This window comes from Amblyomma mixtum, chromosome 1 (genome assembly GCF_055824585.1).
Source record: "Amblyomma mixtum isolate Tamu chromosome 1, ASM5582458v1, whole genome shotgun sequence".
Taxonomy (NCBI): Eukaryota; Metazoa; Arthropoda; class Arachnida; order Ixodida; family Ixodidae; genus Amblyomma; species Amblyomma mixtum.
In genome coordinates, this window is record NC_143012.1 from 97,782,719 (window position 1) to 97,804,047 (window position 21,329).

The 21,329-nt window shown below is 43.4% G+C and overlaps 1 protein-coding gene across 1 annotated transcript; it reads right to left on the reverse strand.

Annotated features, from left to right (window-relative positions):
* Window positions 1-859: 859 nt before the first annotated feature.
* Trs31 (trafficking protein particle complex subunit 31) lies at window positions 860-18,413 on the reverse strand. The gene is made up of 7 exons (XM_089554902.1): window positions 18,245-18,413; window positions 18,041-18,129; window positions 16,938-17,064; window positions 11,869-11,926; window positions 9,534-9,593; window positions 5,994-6,058; window positions 860-1,075 (listed from the first exon to the last, which is right to left on the reverse strand). Exons 1-7 carry the CDS (start codon window positions 18,305-18,307, stop codon window positions 977-979), a joined length of 561 nt encoding a protein of 186 aa, XP_089411028.1. The 5' UTR covers window positions 18,308-18,413; the 3' UTR covers window positions 860-976.
* Window positions 18,414-21,329: the final 2,916 nt, after the last annotated feature.

Genomic DNA, 21,329 nt, shown 5'->3' on the forward strand with positions numbered 1-21,329 from the left:
GATACATGTAGGTTGAATCGAGTTTTTGAAATTTGGTTTTAACTGAAAAACGTCAGTATTCACGGCTATCTAGCATAGCTAGTTAGTTGTTCAGTACAGGTTACACCCAGTCAAGATTAAAATTCGCAAAGTAGGAAAGCCAGGGGTGTAATACGACAGTGTTATTGGATAAGAGATGCAGTTTTGCAATTTGAGGCATTGCTCTGCTAGTTTACATGCCTTTGAAGACCCGTAAGCAGCACCTCTTCGTGACCTACTAACCAAACACTGTTTGTTCGCTACCATCACCCACTTAGAACAGTTAGTTATTTAAGTAGGTTTATCAACTGCCTCTATTACAGTGAGACAAAACTGTACATGAGCGTCACGAAAAAGTATCGTGCAGTGGCTACCATGACGATTCAAAGGGAGTTCCATCGCTGTCATCAACACGCGGACCGCGTGAGGCTCCGCCCTCTCACTCAACCGAACAACAACATGCCAACCTGGTTCAAGTAAGCTTCCACCTGCATTTTCATCTGCCTGCTATCTCATTTAAAAAGCGTTACTTTTTTAGCAATGACAGCAATTTCTTCAATCAGCACAGCTACAAGTACTATACTGTTTGCACATTAACTAGGTACTAGTAAATAAACTATCCATGCTAACAAAAAAGTGACTTTTGTCTGCACAGGACTGCCACATCAAATCACCGAAAAAGAGTCAGTAACTCAATCATTGAAAGATTATTCACCAAAAAAAAATGAAACCTGCATTGTGAGATAAGCACCAAACGAGGACCATCGGATTCTAAAAAAAAATAAAAACCGAACAGTCCAGCTCTTAGCTACAGCCAGGTACCAAGCAAGCAACAATCCAGTACACACACACGGGAGTCCTTTTATTCTCTGCTGTAATGAGGCGGCGTGACATGCGACACAATGCTGCATTGCGCAGTGACTGTACACTTAAACAGAGGCTACCTGCTTCGCGCAACTTATCGGTTCTCCATGGATTTGTCCCTGGCAATGACCGATTCCTCAAACTTCATCATGAAGGTCGTCCCTTTGTACCAGTGGGCGGTCACCTTGGCAGGCTGCGCAGAGAGCGAGAGAAAAAGAGAAATCCAAATCCCATTGAATCAAACGCTGCTACTTCAACAGCTAAGCAGCAAAAACACTGCAGCCCATTGCAGCAAATCCTCCCTATGCACATACGTGGACAGTTGCTACTGAAAAAAACGAGGAAGCGGGCTTCAAAATAACTTTCGTTTGCAAGCTCCGATTTCAATCATTCTTTTTCATTCTCTTTCCACTGGTGTCAGGAATCCTTTGAGACAATAATCAGCAGTGTAAAAAAAATTTCCCAGTGCCCCTTTGAGGGGGGATACTAGGCTGAAGAGTGAACTTATGATCTGCTGTACCGGTTTTGATAATTTCAGTGGTGGTGTAGTTTCTTGTCATTATACTATAGTATAAATTTAATTACAATAACACAAACAGAAAAAAAAACTAACAGCTTCGAAATAACTATAAACTACAAGCAATAGAGCATAACTTGCCGTGTGTTCTTAATAGATACTACCCTCTCGCCAATGTTACCCCAAATGAGCTTAAAATGTACCTTGTATATAGCTAGGCTGTATATGCCTCTGTAACTGTTATCAGCCATGCATATTGAGTGTTCAATTTTGGTTTCTCACGGTCTGTTTTCTCTTGCAGCCTTGCAATAAATTCTGTCTGTTTTTACTTGCCTTGGTTTGTGTAAACTGAGACCTGCACAAATCTCTCAAACATGTTAAAAATATCTGTTGACAATTTTATGTTGCTTTAAATACAGTTGTGTATCGTTAATTAATGTGTATGCTAATTCTTGCTTTCCGAGGACGATAGCAGAATGGCATGATTTACCAGCATCTCTCTTAACAGTCCAGTACATTAACAACTTTCGAAAAAGCTGTCTCCATTTCACACTAAAAAGTTTTTTTCAGTGTCATACGCCCAATCACTTGGTGACTACAACTCGCCTAAGGTGAAGGCCGGAAATGTAGAAATGTTTTTTTTTTCTTTTCTGTCTAAAATAACCGTTTTTCATGATTATTTATTAACAGTGCTTGTGCACAAAAAGAGAAACATTACGCTGCAAAAAATATGATTGTGTAGATGAAGGTGAACTTTGTATTTTTGTATAATCAAAAGAAAGCATGTTACTCCTCAAGTGTCACGCCCCACCACTGTAACGGCCCCACGGCCAACAGTATTTGCAAATAAAAATAAAATAATAAAATATGGACACTTTGGTTCCTGAGTAAAAGTGCGCATGAAGCAAGTTGTCCGTAATAGCGAATCATGAAGGAAAACTAAAGTAAATATCTAAAAAAAAATGTTTTATGATTTCAGAGTGCTTCGCTGCGTAGCGGCGGGCAGTAAAGTGGAAATCCAGCAACCTTGAAAGCTCCAGGTTTATTACTTTTGTCACCGTTCTCTTAAAAAATAAAATACTGGGGGCGGAAAATCTGGCAGAGACACTCGGGATTTTGTTCTCATCGCTGTCCATATTAACGGGACAAAAATACATGAGCCCAAATGGGCTCTGTACATTTTCACCCTGTCCATTATTCACACAGTGAGTTTATACATTAACGAGGCATAAATGCACAGAAAAAAGTTTGGTCCCCAGAAAAATTGTCCATAATTCCAGTCGTCCATATTAACAGGGGTTGTATTAACGAGGCATAACTGTACTATTGTGCAAATCACATTCATCCAGTTATGTACGTTTCGTTGTCTGCTACCATTTCACAGGTTCTTGGGCCCAGTCAAGCTGTTTTGTAGTGGCGTTTAGCCCTGGCATCTTTCTAGGATGTATCTTTTTCTGGAAAAATAAAGTGAATTGAAAATTGAAATTGAAAATAGAGCAATTAGGTCTGTTCAACTTAGACAAACAATAATTTCGAAAATAATGAAGCTATACAATTTTTTTTCTAATTACATACCTCCTAGGTGGTTTATGGTGTGGGATAAGGCCAGTTGCATGTTTCGTGTTATTTCTACAAAGAATCGAACCCTCTTAAGAACAAAGTTTATTTATAACCCCACGCCCGAGTAACATTGTCTTTAATGACCAAGAGTATAGAAAATCATCAGAGGAAGACAAGAAAGTTACTTTTTAGTCACCCTTTTGTACAAAGCCATGCTCCACATATGGTGAGTGGTGAATGAATTAACAATAAATAGATAGAGACAACCCAGGTGCTGTCTCGTGCTCTCAGATGCAACCTTTACCTGCATTCTCTAGCTTTCTGCATGCAACATAACTACTAGCTGCCTTTCTCTATGTTTATTGCACTGTCGAGACCCATACAATCAAGTCCTATGAAATGGTGCATTCCTACACAAGTGTTTACACGGATCATTTTACCGGCCTGATCTGAATGCAAGACCATCGGCCCTTTCATGCTGACTGCTGAAAAATACCTCTCCCCTTCCTTGAACATTAAATGCAACTTTAAAGGGACCCTGAGGAGAAATTGAAGTGGGCTTGTATCGACAGAATACCAGCTCCTGATTACAAAAACGCCACTCATACTGACAACAAAGCTCTTGTAACGCAGAAAAGAGCAAGAACCAAAATACAGGTATCGCCGCCACAGGCCAAACTCGCAAGTACAAGCGTGGTGACGTCATAGGACAAAACAGTGTTGCCAGAACAACTGGTTCTAGCAACACTAAGACAAGAGAAGCCACGAATCACTGAGGCGCAGCCAATGCACACGCAAATCTCCTTGACGTCGCCAGATGGCGCCACGTACCCGGCAGCTACGCGTGCGCCTGCAGCATAGGGACCAATCAGCGCCTGCTCCCCGGCGGCAGGCGGACTCCCGGTACTCCGCTAACGGTAACAAGGTACACGGTATGCTAAAGGTGTCTATTTGCGAGAACTTCGTTGACGACTGCGAGAGTGGCATCCACCGTAACGCTGGCAAAACGCCGGTGCAAACGTAAACGAAGCGACGGTAGCGACGGCCGCAAAAGCCGATAGATGCCTTCAACGTGCGGCCAGCGGTAGCTTTCTTTTCAGCTGCTGCTGGGCCGCTATGCTGGCCGTCAGGAATCACGGAGTCTGTGTTACGTCTTGTCACGTCATGAGTCTCGTCACTTAGTCCTGTGTTGTCATAGGAGAATCCCAAGTTTGAATCAGAGCGGCGGGAAAAACTTTAACAACTTCGAATCCAAATTTCTTGGAAATAAATGCATCTTTCGCAGCGTGCCAAGTGGCAACAAAGCCATGAAATGCCGAACTATCGGATTTTGCTATAAAAATAATATTAATAGTGCTCTCCTCACTGTCCCTTTAATACTAATGCTTTGTTCAACAATCAAGCTGCGGACATTTTTATCCCTAACAGCCTCAACATGCCTGCCCTTGGGTCATTGCGCTTGAAATATGTTAGACTGCGGTCGTTATCCCCACATGCACGCCTGGCATCACATTCTGTTGTTTTTACGGACTGTGCAACGGTGAACCACTGCCTAGGCAGGAATGCTGTCGGTGGGCACCTAAAGTAAGCAAGTAAATAAACAAGCTCTGCTGAGTTATACAGCATGAACAGAACGAGTAAAACTGTGTAACCATATTGAGGGAGTGCAACATAACGCTCTCTGATTTATCTATAATGCCTAAGGTATGCACATCTCAGCAAGCAGTCTTCTTAGGGTATCGGGCTTTCCACAGCTTGAGCAGCGCCGCAAAACGCACCGCTTAAAACTACTGTACATTATCACTGATAGCAATACCCGACTGGATTTTAATGATTACGTGCAGTATAATACTGCAAGACCTACTCGAGGAAAACACACCAAAACACTTTTAATGCCTCAATGTAAAAGAAATTCATATCGCCAGTCTTTTTTTTCCCCAAGATCCATCCTCAAATGGTACCGAATCCGAATCAGTTGAAGGACTTTTGCTTGCTTTGCATCCCTGCTTGTGATAGTAGTGTATGTAATGTTCTCTTCTTGTGTGAATCATCGACGGCGGTCCTCTATATTCTCTGGCAACCGCACAGCAGTTTTGTAAACTATGCACAGGCCTCGCGTCTGATGTGCCTTGTTGTGTCTTTTCTTCTGTTTATTTTTCTGTCATAACCCAGTGTATACCACACGCGACACTGTTTGTTTGCTAATGCACTGTACTCTACCCATTCCTGCTTTGGCCGCTAAAAGGGAGCTGGCAGTATTGTGAAATAAAATAAATAATAAATAAAGAGAACTGGACAAAAGGCACACACAAGCCCATAAGACCAGGCGCAGACTTCCAACTGTTGGATGTTGGAAGTCTGTACCTTGTCTATGTTTATGTGTGTGCCTTTCGCCCAGTTTCTCTTTGCGCAGTTTTACTCGTTCTGTTCAAAAGAACTACCTAACTAGCCCGCCAGAGTGTCCCACTCAAGCATGGTTGTATCATGCTGTTTCATATAACCATTCAGTGAGAGCTTTAAGAGGTCCAAATTGACATGGGACCCCAGTTCTTCACTTTTTCTCTCATTTCGTGCAAGGATTAAGGCCTTTCAGTATCGCAAGATGTAATCCAACACCAAGCACTCCATGCCATGTCTGTTTTGCTTGATGTTTTGGTTTTCCTTGATGGCTGTTTTGTTTTGTTTTGCACTTGGGTGGATGCCAATGAGTACTTACTCATTTCGAGATTATACATTATGTATAATCTCGATGCGCATGCTCAAAGTGCATTCTATTTTTCTTCCTTTAAATATGTGCCTTGTATTTTGAATAAAATCAGTTGTAAGTTTGCGCTCGTCCCGTAACCTGTCTTGTGTGTGTGTGTTTCGCGCAACTGCCATGTCTGGAGTACTTACTCCCTTACTACAATACCAACAATTGCGATTCATACATAAAAAGGTAACTGACGGCAAATTGTCACGTGCTAAACGTGACAATGCACACATAGTCACACAGACCGAAAAAATACAAAACAGAAATAAAAAGGTCACTCACAAAGTTGCACCCGATGAGGATAGCCTCGATTATCCCAGCTACAAATGAGGCACAGTTGAGACTGCCTGCAAGCAAAAAGTAGAAACCAAGGTGAATTACACAAATCAATTGCAACAAGACACAGGCCAGGAAGCCACACCAAAAGCTAACTACGGCAAGAGGCAGCAAAGGAAAGCCACCATGTAAAATGTTGGCACAATTTGGTGTGAGCAGAAGGAGCTATTTATGGCATCTTCCATTTTATGTGAGTGAAGCATTTGCAAAGTGCAGTTGCAAAAAATGACTACCCAGGGGAAAAGCAAAGTCATCACGGCATAAAAACTGAAGGAGTCGTACTATACCAGGAAAACCGGGGCTGATTGCAGGAACACCGCTTTTTTAATTATGCATGCAAAAGAAGAGAATTTTTTTTTTCTTTTTTTTCCTCCGTTTGTTATTCCTAAATGATGTTGTGTGTTGCATTTTCTTTTCTTTGAGTGTGATTGTTATGTCGTATGCCCCTCCTGCTTGGGCCACATGGGCCTGCAGTATTTTTAAATAAATAAATAAATAAGCACTTTCTTAAAGAGTACAGAAGAATGTGAGACGCGTCAGTGGGAATACTTCACCCATGACATACATATTCTTATCAGGCTTTTCTGGAAATTAATCATTACTGAAACTTGAAAGCTGTCCTGTTGTGCAACCATGTATTGTCTTACATGACGAAAGCCAGCAGTCACCAAAACCAAGGAGCATAGGGAATGTCTATTTTTTAAGCATGAAATGCTTTTAGCTCCCGTTGTCGGCAGTGTGGTGACGTCACGCCGAGACCGAGAGCCATCATCCGGGCACTGAAATCCACTCATCCGGGCACTGAAACGAGAACATCCGGGCACCGTACGAGATTTAACGAGATTCAACGAGACACTCTAAGCCCTCCTACAGGAACGGCATACAAGCGCCGGTAGCTTCGCGCCAAACGGTGGTGGCGTTGGTGCGGTTCGGGTGTCCACCGAGATGACAGAGAATTACTGCGCCATTTCCTTTGCCTTGAGCCATTTCCTTTCCTCAAGGCATCCCACTGAACGGGTGGTGGGGTTCCTCCCTTCCTGTACGGTGCGGTTCGGGTGTCCACCGAGATGACAGAGAATTACTGCGCCATTTCCTTTCCTCAAAAAGCGTTGCGTTCGATGGTGCCGAACGGGTGGTGGCGTTCCTTGGACTCCCTTGCAGCGCTGCAACACGCTGTCGCGTTCCACTCCTCAAGGCGAAGCTTAAGCGTCATTAATTAGCAGTTTATTAGTATTTTGTTATTAATCAGAAATTATTCACCAATTAGTAATTTGTCATTACTTCATCATCAGTTATGTCTGACGTAATCCAGTGGTGACGTCACCAGTGCCACGGAGGCAGTCAAAGTGGTGCGGAAAACGCTTTCCCCTCTACGAACTTCGGACAGTTTCGAACGCGCTGCATATACATTCTTGTCAGGCCTGCGTCTCGTCGTGTCCGCGTGCACTTCTGCATCGTTCTGCATTTCATGCTTACCCTACTCTCGGTTACGGGGGAGGCACAGATTTTTTCTTAATTTTGTAGTTTTTACCAATGGGAGATTAATAAAACCAGAAGAAAAAGAAGCACATGCCACCGGTGGGATCCAAACCCACGACCTCCGAATTTCGCATCCGGTGCTCTACCAACCGAGCTACGGCGACGGGCGTCCAATCTTCTGCTTTTGGGAGTATTTATGTGTATTGTAATTGAACCTTAAGAGTGTTCACCAGCACTACCCACACCCATAGCGGGGGATGTAGTACGCCCTGTATTAATTACCGCGAGTGCCACAAAGGAACGCGATCGAATGGTGAGCGTGGAAGCTGTGCGAGAACCCTGTTATGCTAGTTATGCTACCTGCAGCAGCAAGACTGCCAGAAAGGCCCTCGTTGGCTACAGAGCAGACAAGGGAAGGGAAATGAGGGGCTTGTTATGTTACGCTAACCTCTTTTTATCTAATAAATGTTGGCATAAAAACTGTGCCTTCAATTTAAGTCGGCTAACAGCTAGCAATACCATTTTTTTCCTCCCAAAAAGTATTCTTTTGAGAACTACATGCACGGTCATCCCATGCAGTTCTCATATTACAAGAAAATAACCGAAGCCTAATCGGTTAAAATTCTTACATATTGTTACGACATTTTCTAGCTACCCTTTTTGGCTTCGATTGTAATGGGGCTGTAGCTAAAGGCCTACTATATGGAGCTTTGCTGATTATATTGTTGTTGAAGTACATCATCACATAAAAATGTTAAATTTTGTTCAAGCATCATAATCATGAAATATAGTTAGGTGACATTATGGTTCAGAAAATTTCAAAATGTTTGACTCAGCCAAACAAAACAGCATAGCACCACAGTTTAGGTATTTCTCAATTCAACTGTATAAGATTAATTGAAATTGCACCACAAAAGCATAATAAAAAATTCCCTAAGGCTAGTCAAGCTGGAAAAAAACATGGAGCTGAGAAAATCACATTTGAAGCCCATAAGCCAGCCATTCGGAGGTCGTTGCAGAGGCCTAAAAAAACGCAGAATGCGGATGTTAAAAAATATTTCACAGTAGTGAGTGATACCAGGTAGTGGGGAAGAGGCCCAGCTTAAAAAAAAGAAACAAAGATGGCGGCCATCGGAGGCGAAACGAAGGGCGCAAAGTCCTGCCGCATTTGACTTCGAAATCTCCATTTCCAGGCTTCATAGGCACGAAATATATGAATATTTTAGTAGTTGGAGGTCGAACTTAGACCTTGAAACTTTTTAGACACGGAACCTCAAAGTGTACTGATACCAAGCATGCCACATTTGCTAAATCGAAATTTTCGCGTTTCTTTACCATTTCAAGACTTCCGTGCCACGAGCTCCAAATTCTGGCATATCGACAACAGTGCACCTACGTACTATATTTCTGTGCAGTGAACACAACTGCAATATCAAACAAGCCATTCAGCTTGCTTTTTTTTGTTTCACTGATAGACCACTTTGGTGTTCAATGCATTTTTACAAGCACGTTTGGCATGCAAGTTTGACATGGCGCATTTTGGCGGGAAAAAACATTTTTTAAAAACTGCCAAGCTTTTGAGCCGTTTCTGCCAGTAAACAGCATCTGATGCAATTTTCAGTTGTACTGAAAGTTTCCTCATACGTCAAAAAAACTGAAGTACAGATACACACCATGTTACAGGCTTTTTTACAAAGTCGTCGGTACAAATGTGCACAACTTTCTTCTGCAAAACCAGTGGTGTAAAAGGCTTGAAAGTGATGTCACTCAATTTTCAGTCATTCTGAGTGCAATTTTACCACCTGTTTGAGACTGGCGAAGAAGGACAGGGTTAATTGGAGAGACATGGGAGAGGCCTCTGCCCTGCAGTGGGCGTAGTCAGGCTGATGATGATGATGCATACAGCTTGTGCCTTATAAAGGGGACCAAGTTGGACCAATGGGGACCAAGTTGAAACGACTCTGACGTGCACAGCTCAGGTGCTTCTCACACGATGATCAAACTCACCCCTGTCTTTGGGAACGGAGATGAACTTGATGACCAAAGGGTCCTTTTCTATCAGGTAGTCTGGCTCAGAGTAAAGGGTGAAAAACCGCTATCATTCATCAGCCCCACACTGAACATTTGTCTGCTCTAGCAAGACAATCTGCATACCAGCTGTGACAAAAAAAAAAAAAAAACGAACAAAACCACACTAAAATCTGAGCAGTCTTTTCAGAGCGGTTTCATCTCATGACAGTTATGGTTGGATACAAGTTATGAAAAAAAAAAAATGGGTTTTCCCTGTTAAAGGGCCCCATTCCAGCCAACGGTGTCGGCAGATTCGCAAGAACCTGCCAGCGTGACAATGCAGGAAGTGGCATGATGATGAAAGGGGATAGCACCCTCCCTACATTGTCACGCTACTCCCTGCATTGTCATGCTACTCATGCTAGCAGGTTCATGAGAATCGGCTGACCCCGTTGGCTAGAAGGAGCCCCATGGACAGAAAAAAAAACGCTTTTTTTCTTGACTTCATCCGACTCCAGCAATAATTTACTGCAGTGTACAGCACTGTAGTTGCAGTGCTGGTGAATTGCAATCACACAATGCTGTGCTAACTTGTCTTTGCATCTTAGAAGGTGCACCTGTTAGGCGAAAACTGCTACACCTTGATTTAAACAGGCAGCAACTAATCATTAACACATCTGTGACCAGGAACTTGGTATTACAATTATTTATTTAATCCATTTGCTCGTTCATATTTTCGCTTACTTTCATGCTTTCAAAGCTCGCCACCAATGCAGAGAGGAGTGGGGAAACAGTTAAAATTAACAACAACTTAGTCGAATCGAGTCAAGTTGACGAGTGATACTACGGAGGTCAGAAGGTTGGTTAACTACATTTGAAGAGCAGGTATATTGAATCCGTCCACGTAAATGCTTGTGCGAAATGATGGCATGCCATCTTTCAAGTGGAAAAGGTTCAAATGATATCTCTCGCTAGACCCACAGTAAAAACTGCTCTTGCACATGTCTAACCGACAAGAATGGGACATATAAATTGAACAAGGGCAAGACGAAGCCTCAGGGTGCTTGTCATCTATCAGGCTGTTCGCTGACGGCTGTGTAATATACAGAGAAATTTCCAGCCCATCCGATACCTTGGTTCTTCAGTCTGACATTAATAACATTTCTGCTTGGTGCGACACTTGGCTAATGAAGCTTAATGTATCTAAATGTAAAGCAATGAAAGTAACACGAATACCTTACAAAGCTAACCCGCATCCATACATTCTAAATGGCTCCCCTTTAGCTTTTGTTTCTGCATATAAGTATTTTGGCGCATACATTACCAATGACCTCTCATGGAAAACGCTCATCGAACACATAACTAACAATGCTAATCGCATGCTTGGTTTCCTTCGCCGTAACTTTACACTTGCTCCGGTTAGTTTAAAACTACTTCTGTACAAAACAGTCATCCGATCTAAAATAGAATATGTGTCTTCCGTGTGAGACCCTAGCATGAAGTCACTGATTAATACTTTAGGATCAGTTCAGAATCATTCAGCGCGTTTTATCTTGACTAACTTCTCGCCTTCGTCTAGCGTCACACTCATGAAGAGAACTCTAGACCTTCTAGACCTTTCACTACGGTGTCATCTTTCCAGACTTTTCACTTTCCACAAAATATATTACAAAAATCAATCGCTAAAACAGAGTCTTTTCACTGCTCCAAGTTATGTGTCATCTCGTATTGATCACCGACTCAAAGTGAGTGTTCCAAGTTTCAGAACTAACCAGCACTTTTGCAGAATAACCAGTAATTTTATTCTTTCCTGCCCAAGACCAGCTCAGACTGGAACCACCTGCCCGCCTGCATCGTCTCCATTTCAGAACCAGAAGCTTTCAAATCTGCGCTTCTTCATCACCTGTGTTAATTAACTCTCCTTAGTGTATTTATTTTTGTACACATATACTTACCACTCCTATCTGTAACGCCTCAACGGCCCTGATAGTAATGAAATAAATAAATAAATAAATAAATAAATAAATAAATAAATAAATAAATGTTTTGACAAGAGGACTCGTCTTCGCAGACAAAGACGAGCCTTCTTGTCGAAACTTTGGCAAGCACTATCAGGCTTCCTCCCACCCTTGTTGACTGTGTGTCCGTCAAGAAACCATCTGTCTGCCATCTCTCTGTCATGGACTAATAAGGATGGAAACTCACCTAGGTCCGTAATCCCTAACAGGGCACACAAACACTACAACCTCTGCCTCAATGACCCTCCCTCATCAGTGGGAACACTATGCACAGTATGTGGAAGGTGAAAAAATGAGAGGAAAAGCAAGGATACAGGTCTTGTCGTCATCATTGGCCTGCTCGAGCTTGTCAGCCTCCTTGCCAAAGAGCGTCTGCAAAAGCAAAGAAAAAAAATGACAGAATGCCTCACCCCGAAAACCTCTCCACGTCCGGTCTCCATTTAGTGAACACAATTGGAATGAAATGATCATTTTGAAAGCGTGAGTCAGGCTAAAAGCAGCTTTCAGCTTTCCTTGGGCCACTCAGGAATGAAATGTTCACATTTGTTGTTCAGCCTGTATATTTTACGTTAGCATGACTTCATATGCATGGTATGTGATATAACTAGGACGCAATTAAATCACACGCTTCCTTGCCTTGGTGTAACTGAGGTTTCTTATCTCTTGAGCTCTCAAAAAATGCATTCTACGCAGGAACTTTCATCTATGTGAGCCTTCCCTCCTTTGTTTGCTAATGTACTAGAGTACACATAAAAAAGCAGTAAAAAAAACATGAGGCAACCAGTATCTGACTAGGATCCAATTACATGCAACTTGACACATGACACATGACAACTTGACACATGACACACCAAGCAGAGTGCACAGAGGCTTAGGAGTCAATATGACATGATCAAACATTAGAGGCGTGTGAATATCAAATTTTTTGGTTGCAAAGAGAATAGGCATAATAAACAATGGATGCAAATCGAATCAAATAGTCTCAAATATAGATACAGGTCGTTTAAACTAAAAACAAACACTTTTGCACAAAGTGCAGCTACAGAAGGAAACAGATGTATTGCAAATTGTGTTTTCACACATCATGAGCATTACTGCTTGTAACATCTACCAGGCATTCAATAGGAGAGGGGGAATCATGCAGTAATAGTAACTTCATCATGTAGATCTAATAGCCTACTTATGTTTCTTTCACTAGCAACCGCATTCAGTGAAAAAAGTCAAGTACAGTTTGACTTAAAGCGCTCACATATGACAGCTAGAGGAGCTTACTGAATGCTGTCATGAAGCACAGTAAGACGGCCAGGCACCTCCTTACTGGAGGAAAGTCATCAAAGGTCGATTATTTAAGGGGCAAGGTGTAAAGCAGAGCTGGCAAAATGCAACAAGACGGCTTGCAACACAGGCACAAGAGCAGTAATGTGAGCAGGACTATCCCTTCTAAGCTCCCTCGCGACACTTGAACACAAAGCGCCAGTAGTGGAATACCACCCAAAGCTCTGCTTTACGATGAAGTATATAGCACGGTGAACATGCAAAAACGAAACCACGTCAGTCGCGCTCTATGCGGTACGACTGCGCGGTCTGTTTCGACGCAGACGTTTCTCTCATATGACTTTTTCTCGTCTTCTATGGCCTAAGGTACGCACTTTCTAGGTTCTATCTGATGAAAACTGAGAACGATCACAGCAGTCGCAGTGAAACTGCTGCCGCCCGTTCCGCTGCTATCCACAAGCCAGGCCACTTCCGTGTGCACCGTGTCTCTTACTGTAGTGATCCAAAGCAAGGAGATTGACTACATCGTGGCACAATGCACCGACTTGCCGTGTGATGCTGTGCTTAGTAATCTGACCTGTGAGCTCGCAGCGGGCCGCCGTCGATGGCCGTCAGTGCAGTGATTTTAGAGACAGAAGTTTTGGCATAGCGCAATTCGCTACTGTGATCCACTACTGTGATCCACACGACAATCTGTGCATGCACAATTGCGCCCCGTGGGAAGCGGGTCACGGTAGCAAATCGCTCTATGTCAAAACTCTCTAATTAGCATAGCACTTACCGCATACCGCATACCGCACCCCATCAGTGCACGTGCGCTGATGGTTCCGACCAGGCGCCACACGGTGCTTACAAGGCGATCATGCACACTGATGGCACATGCAAGGCTGTGATGGCAGTACGCACTACGCTAAAAGCCTCCTAACATTAGCGTGCACAGACTTGTGTTGCGTGCTGACAGTCATCTCTATGAGGAAATAGCAAGCTGACTCATGTGACAAGTGCAAGATTTGGAAATGTAGCTGTTTCGATATGAGTTCAGGTGAAGAGGAAATTAGTAATTTCAGAATGTTTAGGAGATTCGAATAGTGAAAATGCGGTGCAAATCGAATCATTCAGCTTCCAAATGACATATGTGTTTTGTTCTCTAATATTCGTACTGTTGTTCACAAGTGTGATGATTTGTGCACTCTGGTTGACATGCGCAGTGCAGACATTGTGGTCCTCATGGAAATCTGGCTGAATTCTAAAAGACCGAGTAAAGAGATACTAAACTGAGAGAAGAATTTCACTACATATCAATGTTACTGGGGCGATAGAACAGGAGAAGGTGTTTTGATAGCGGTCGCAGATTATATGCATTCTTCACACGTGCCACTTGTTTCTTTACTAGAAACCGTATGTGCCTGTATAAGCATTAATCATCGAGATAGAACAATCTGCATATGCTATCGCCCTCCAAATGCTCCATCGTCTTTTTGTAGCGACCTCCATGATGTGGTAAACCGAAATTTGGTTACACTTAATTCTTCACCAATTTTGTTTGCCAGAAATAAACTGGTCTGGTGCTTTTCCCTTCACTCTGGATGCATAACTGGCTGCATAAATTTGTACGCAGACTTTAGCCTCTCTCAGCGCGTTACCCAACCAATCCGTGCCACATCTACTTCCGCTAATATTCTTGATCTTGTCCCAACTATGCTCCCTGAGCTACTTCATTCACTCACATTTCTGCTGGGACTCCTTCATTCAGCTTAAAGGGACACTGAGGAGAAATTGAAGTTGCCTTGTATCGACAGAGTACCAGCTCCTGGTTACAAAAACGCCACTCATACTGACAACAAAGCTCTTGTAACGTAGAACAGAGCAAGAACCAAAATACAGGTACCGCCGCCACAGGCCAAACTCGCAAGTACAAGCGTGATGACATCATAGGACAAAACAGTGTTGCCAGAACCAATGGTTCTAGTAACACTGGGACACGAGGAGCCACGAATCACTGAGGCGCAGCCAATGCATGCGTAAATCTTTTTGACGTCACCAGATGGCGCCACGTACCCGGCAGATACGCGCGCGCCTGCAGCATCGGGACCAATCAGCGCCTGCTCACCGGCGGGCTCCCGGTATTCCGCTAACGGTAACAAGGTACACGGTATGCTAAAGGTGTCTATTTGCAAGAACTTCGTTGACGACTTCGAGAACAGGATCCATCGTAACGCTGGCAAAACGCCGGTGCAAACGTAAGCGAAGCGACGGTAGCGACGGCCGCAATAGCCGATAGATGCCTTCAACGGGCGGCCGGCGGTAGCTTTCTTTTCGGCTGCTGCTAGGCCGCTGTGCTGGCTGTCAGAAATCACGGAGTATGCGTTACGCCATGCGCACGTCATGTTTCACGTCACTTAGTCCTGTGTTGTCATAGGAGGATCCCAAGTTTGAATCTGAGCGGCGGGAAAAACTTTTTCAACTTCGAATCCAAATTTCTCAGAAATAAATGCATCTTTCGCTGCCGGCCAAGTGGCAACAAAGCCATGAAATGCCGAACTATCGGATTTTGCTATAAAAAAAATATTAATAGAGCCCTCCTCACTGTCCCTTTAAAGGCACTAGCAAACGTATGCGACCTAATCCCAAATATATCAAAGATTACTCGAAGGCGGATTTTTTGTCAATAAATGCAGAACTCGAAACTTGCTTTAGATGAGTTTATGCCAAACTTTTTAACTTTTTTTTTAACCGTAATACATCCATAAAATAAAATATAATAGTTCTGCCCCTGCACACACACATCCTTATAGAGTCACGAAAGCTGTTTAACAAGATGATGGACTCGGTTTTATATGTGCAGTGCTCTCGAAATCAATGCTCTTCGCATAAATTTGCAAGCAAAATCAACACTTGTGCATCAGAACACCTATGAGTTCAAACCGAGAGGGAGTCTCTTATTTGGAATAAATTTAGTTGCTGCTTATGGTCATTCTGTGGGTGGGCTACTTTCTCAGAAAAGTATTTCAACATCAATATCATCAGCCCAACTATATATCCACAGCAGGACAAAGCCCTACGCCATATCCCTCCAGTTAAACCTGTCTTGTGCCAGCTGTGGCCACCTTGTCCCACCTAACTGCGATAACGAAGAAGTTGAAATTGTATTATGACGTACGCATATGCACACAGAGTGATAATAAAATAGGGCTAGAAAAGATGTTTTTCAGTCCTATATCTCCCGTTCACTGCTTCAGGCCTGTGTACAATACAACACACTTTGGTAACGAGGATGCTGCTTTAAAAAGGACCATTCTTTGGAGCCCTAGCACCTCATCAATGAGCTTTTCCGATCTTCAGCCTGTCTTCAGTGCATGTGATACAATGCTGAACTCCTCCACCTACGTGATTCTCTAAACCCTTCCAATGTTTGCCTTCTCTTCAAATCCACTGCTAACCTATGGGACCAGCGGTTGTCTTCCCTTCCCTGCCTATTCATCCCGTTTTCAGCAAAGGAAATCCCTAACTCCTGCAGTGGCCACAACTGGGCTGATGATGATGCTAATAATAACACAGAGTTTGAAAGATGCTGCATCACCAGAAATTTGTTTCATGAACACACCGCTAAGCAGCAGCTAATGACAAGCAGCGCCAGAAAACTCACGAAGCTTTCACCTCGGCTAACTGCACTGCTACTCACCTATGGGGCAGAAATGTGGAGATTAACGAAAAGGGTTGAGCTTCAGTTAAGAACAATGCAGCGAGCTATGAAGAAAAGTGACAGGTATAACGTTACAAGACCAGAAGCAGGCAGAGTGGGTAGGGGAACAAACGCCGGTTAATGACGTCCTGGTCAGAATCAAGAGGATGAAATGTGCTTGAGCATGGCATGTAATGCGAAGGCAGGATAACCGCTGGTCCTTAAGGGTGACGGAGTGCGTTCCAAGAGAAAGCAAACGTAGCAGGGGGTGGCAGAAAGTTAGGTGGGAGGATGAGATTAAGAAGTTTGCGGGGAAACGGTGGCTGCAGCTGGCAAAGGACAGGGTTAATGGGAGAGGCATGGGAGAGGCCTTTGCCCTGCAGTGGGCGTGGTCAGGCTGCTGATGATGATGGTGAACTGCATTACCTTCCACACGGTGGATTTGACAAACAGCAGAATGTTGAGGAGCTTGGTCTCCCTCTTGTAGTTCTTTTCACGGACAAAAAGCAGGTCGAGCACCCTCTGGCCGACGTGGAAGCCCAACTCCGAAAGCCTGCGAGCCATTTCCATCAGATAAGTTGGGGAGGAACAGCGTGTGGTTTCCTCACCTCCAAACAATCTTTCAAGAAATCAATTAAGAAAGTGGTCATGGCTGTAGAAAAGATGCACACTACATAAAAAACTGCTAGCACATTTACTACTACATGCACCATCTCTACAGGACCGGTATGGTTTGGTTTAGTTCATGGGATTTAGCGTCCAAAAGCGACTCAAACTATGATGGATGCTACACTGGAGGACTCTAGATAATTTTGACCCCTTGAGGTTCTTTAGTGTGCACTGACATCACAGAGTACACGGGCCTCTAGCATTTCGCCTCTACTGAAATGCGACTGCCGTGGCCTGTATCGAAACCGCGTCTTTCAGGTCAGAAGCCGAGTACCATAACCACTGAGCCACTGCAGCAGCTCTATGTCTACAGGAGTTCATTGCTGGTGTGATCTATACGCTGTGGTGAATGTATGTGTATACACATGATTTTATATGTCAATGGCGACTACTTCAGCCCACAGTCATCAAAGCTCAGGCATCAATAGTCTTCCTACATTTTTCACAGCAAGGATTTGAACCAATCTGTCAAGTAGTCAAGTGGAATGGAATTCAATTGATCCAGATGCTGAGTGGTTATGGTGCTCGGCTGCTGACCCGAAAGACGCGGGTGCGATCCCGGCCGCGGCGGTCAAATTGCAACCATCACATGTAACACTTAGCACCAAGGCCTTTGAGGTAGTAAACTGGGAAAGAGCCCACGATTTCGCTTACACTCAGCTAATGTTTGACTGAATATTTCCCGTTCATTATTCGCTGCGCTGCATGAACGTGAGAAAATTACGAACTTCAAACCTTCCAAAGCGCGGTTTCTGCAGCCGTGAAAACTTTTTGCCAACAAGCAGGCGGATTCGAAAGGATCTTTACAACGATCACCGCCGCCGAAAGATTGAAGTGCACATGACAAGTCCACAACTCACTTCGTCTGAAGCTCGGGAATGGTGTAGACTCTGTTCTGGCAATACTGCACGATTTCGGAGAATAGAAGGCCGAACACGCTGATGTGGATCTGTGGAGAGCATACAAATGGTTAGCGTCAAAACAATAACACCGACCGAAGGGGGCAGACCAGCGGTTAAACAAGTGGCACAGGCTAGACACATCATTCCAATCCAGCTACGTACGTCGTTTCTGCTTTTGCTGAGTGGCTTGTCCAAAATGCTGACTCTGTTTCTCATATTGGACATTTTGAGCACCTCAGACAACTCAGTTTCCTCAGCTGCGGATTACGAGGCGTTCCGCTTGTTTCTGTTTCGCCAGAGAAGTCTATGGAAGAAGCGGCTCGGGTTGGATTGGCTAATGGCGGATTCAAAAGAAATATGCCTCAGCTTTCTGCGTAGACTAGAGCTTCAGTTCAAACAATATGGCTCAGTCCAGTTTTCGACTGTTTTATACTCTTTCACTACAATCACAAGCGTTATGATAGGAAACCCAGTTTGTTTTTTTCTCACTCTCTCGCGGGATAAAGCTCGTGGCGTAAAAGTAAAGACTGGGCCACATTCCGTGGTCAATTAGATTTTAGCGTTTGACTTCAATTATTAAACAAGTCAGGCATCAAATTCTAGAGCTTCTGATTCTTTTCCTTCCAATTGGCCTCTTGTTTCGTAACAATAAAAGGTTTAACAATGAACTACTTTTTTTGTCGTAAAGGGATTCTGTATGGCGGTCCTGAATGTGGATGGAGCTTCACGGCAGACTTAAGTTGTATCTCACTGTAGATTGGAGTGCATGCATACAAAAAACAGCGCAAAAAAGCCGTTAGTCTGCACTGGATGTCCATCCCAGCTCGCAATCCCATGTTTTCTTCATAAAGCTTTTTACAAATGAGAGCCTGTCAATGTGGTACTAGGAACCCTCCCTAACGCCCTTTCTCATTCTCGTCCCAGCGAAACATTTCCACTGACTGGTCTATCGTCCCTCGATAAAGTAAATTACACGAAAGCATCAATCAATCCCGTCAGATGTTCCTCTTACCCACGCAGATGTGAATGCTGTACCCTGTTTCAAAATCACACTGTGAGCGACCACACAACATACATATAAAGGACCACTTTAACCAAGCCATACAAACATGCCTGTGTGGCCTAGACTTAGCTTGTCCGACTCTCAACCCGAATAGAGGTTTGGTTCCCCACTAGTCATCCCCGTTTTCTTTTCAGTGCCTTTAATTTACTTTATATACTTACAGTCCTAATGACCTTTGAGTCATGTTGCGACTTTCTAACCACCAGTATTCTAATGCTTAATCACTTTTCAAACCCGCTGCTCCATGTGTGACACAGCCACCTTTTCGACCAGTCTGGATTTTTCACTCAACGCTAACGCTGGATTTTTCACCGAACAGGAACCTTAACACTGTCGCATTAAATACTGGGACAATCCACCCCTTCTAGTTGACATTACCATCGGAGCCAGCAGGTTCCCTCTTTTCCTGAACTGTAACCAATTTACCATGATCAATTTTTACGACCATTCTAGAAAAATACAAATTAAAGGCCCTGCCGTTAACCTTTTTCCACTTAAAAATTACGCCTTCGCTGATCCACACCAATTGTCCATCTTTCACGGGGTAAACAAAGAAAATGGTCCTGCACTTTTGACTAAGTACTCGAAGTAGAAAAGGGTTAACCACAAAAACGACCAGTATGCCCCAAGATGAATACAATTATGGAGAAAAAAACTAGGATACAGAGCAGGACTGTCATATTTTATGAGATGTGGTGTAAATTGTATGGTTCAGCGTCCCGAAATGACAAGTGGGCAATGAGGGACACCGTATAGTAGAGCGCTCCAGATTAAATTAGACCATATGGGGTTCTGTAATATGTGCCGAGATCGCACAGTAGAGGGGTGTTTTTGTATTGGGCCTCCGCTGACGGCTGCCAAGGCCAAGACTGAACTTGCGGCGTTGGAACGAGCAGCCAAACACCAAAGCCACAGCGCCACCAAAGATGGTAGGGGGTTAGGGTGGGAAGAGCCTGGAATAAAAGTTTCTAGGTAAGCACCTAAGTAATCTTGACCGTGACTTTGATACAAATATTTTACGCATTTTATATTTTTTCTTTATCCACAGTCACCTTTCTTACTGCCTAGATTCATGGGGATGGACCTACAACAGTTATATCGAGCCAATCCGAAGATTACAGAAACGATCATTAAGAGTCATAACTCATTCTAAACTGGATCATCCCAGCAAATCATTATTCGAAGACTTACAGATACTACCTTTCGATTCACTACACCTACTGAAAACAGCTACTACTGTAAACAGCATCGTAAGATACAACCATCCTTTCCATATATCCCTATTTTACACGTCATCACATCCCACCAGGAATGTAACGATTGGAAACTTCAATCTGCCACCCACTCACAACGTATATGGAGAACGACAGCTCGCTTTTATTGGTGCAAAAATATGGAATACCCTTCCCCACGAAGTAAAATACGCTCAAAATTTCACTCCTACAGCAAAAAAATTATTTCGGCACATACATACTAAGAACTAACGCTTACTCAACCTGCTGTGCACATTTGTTTTTATTATTATTACTTTTTTGGACATAGACGATGTTTTTCATATTATAGAGTTGTTGCGTGTAATGCTTTTTTTTCTCCCATTTCTGAACTTGTATTCATACACATGTATCTACCCCGCTGTTACAAGTTTTAATTGCTTTGTACTGGAGTGTCTGTATGATTGTATTTCATTTTTTGGACCCATGACTAGCCTACGGCTACGGGTCCAGACAGTGTTGGACACATCTTTGTGTACTTTTAAATGTAAATAAAGAATTTGAATTTGAATCTTCGATTTTTTGCATATAGCGACTTGTTAAGGACCGTTGGGAGGACCTGGACAGGCAAAGTGGAGCAGGGGGACTAAATATTAATAAGAAAAATAACGTTCACCAAGTCTGGGGACAACAGTTTACGACAGGCAGTGAATTATTCCAGTGCTAAGGAAATGAAGTGAGTAAGGACAGGAAGTAACTGCAGATCCGGACCGTGTGTGCAAAATAGCTAGGAAAGCAAGAATGGCTTCGAGTGCATTAAGCAAGTACTCTCAAGTCAAGAATAGCAGCTTACCAGCGTCCCTCAAGAGGAAGGCATAAACAGACCTAGCTTGTCAGTAGGCACCTAAGCGGCAGGAACATGGAGGCTAGTGAAAAGGCTATGGAATGAAAAATGGCAGAGTGCGTTAAGGAA

Bases quoted from the DNA above. Each gene is read 5' to 3' on its own strand.
- Trs31 (XM_089554902.1), bottom strand. From the start codon at position 18,307: ATGTCCAATATGAGAAACAGAGTCAGCATTTTGGACAAGCCACTCAGC. The intron at 17,065-18,040 runs GTGAGTTGTGGA...AATGGCTCGCAG, and splicing joins ATTCCCGAGCTTCAGACGAA to GCTTTCGGAGTTGGGCTTCC. The intron at 9,594-11,868 runs GTATCCTTGCTT...ACTCTGAGCCAG, and splicing joins CAATGATGACGACAAGACCT to ACTACCTGATAGAAAAGGAC.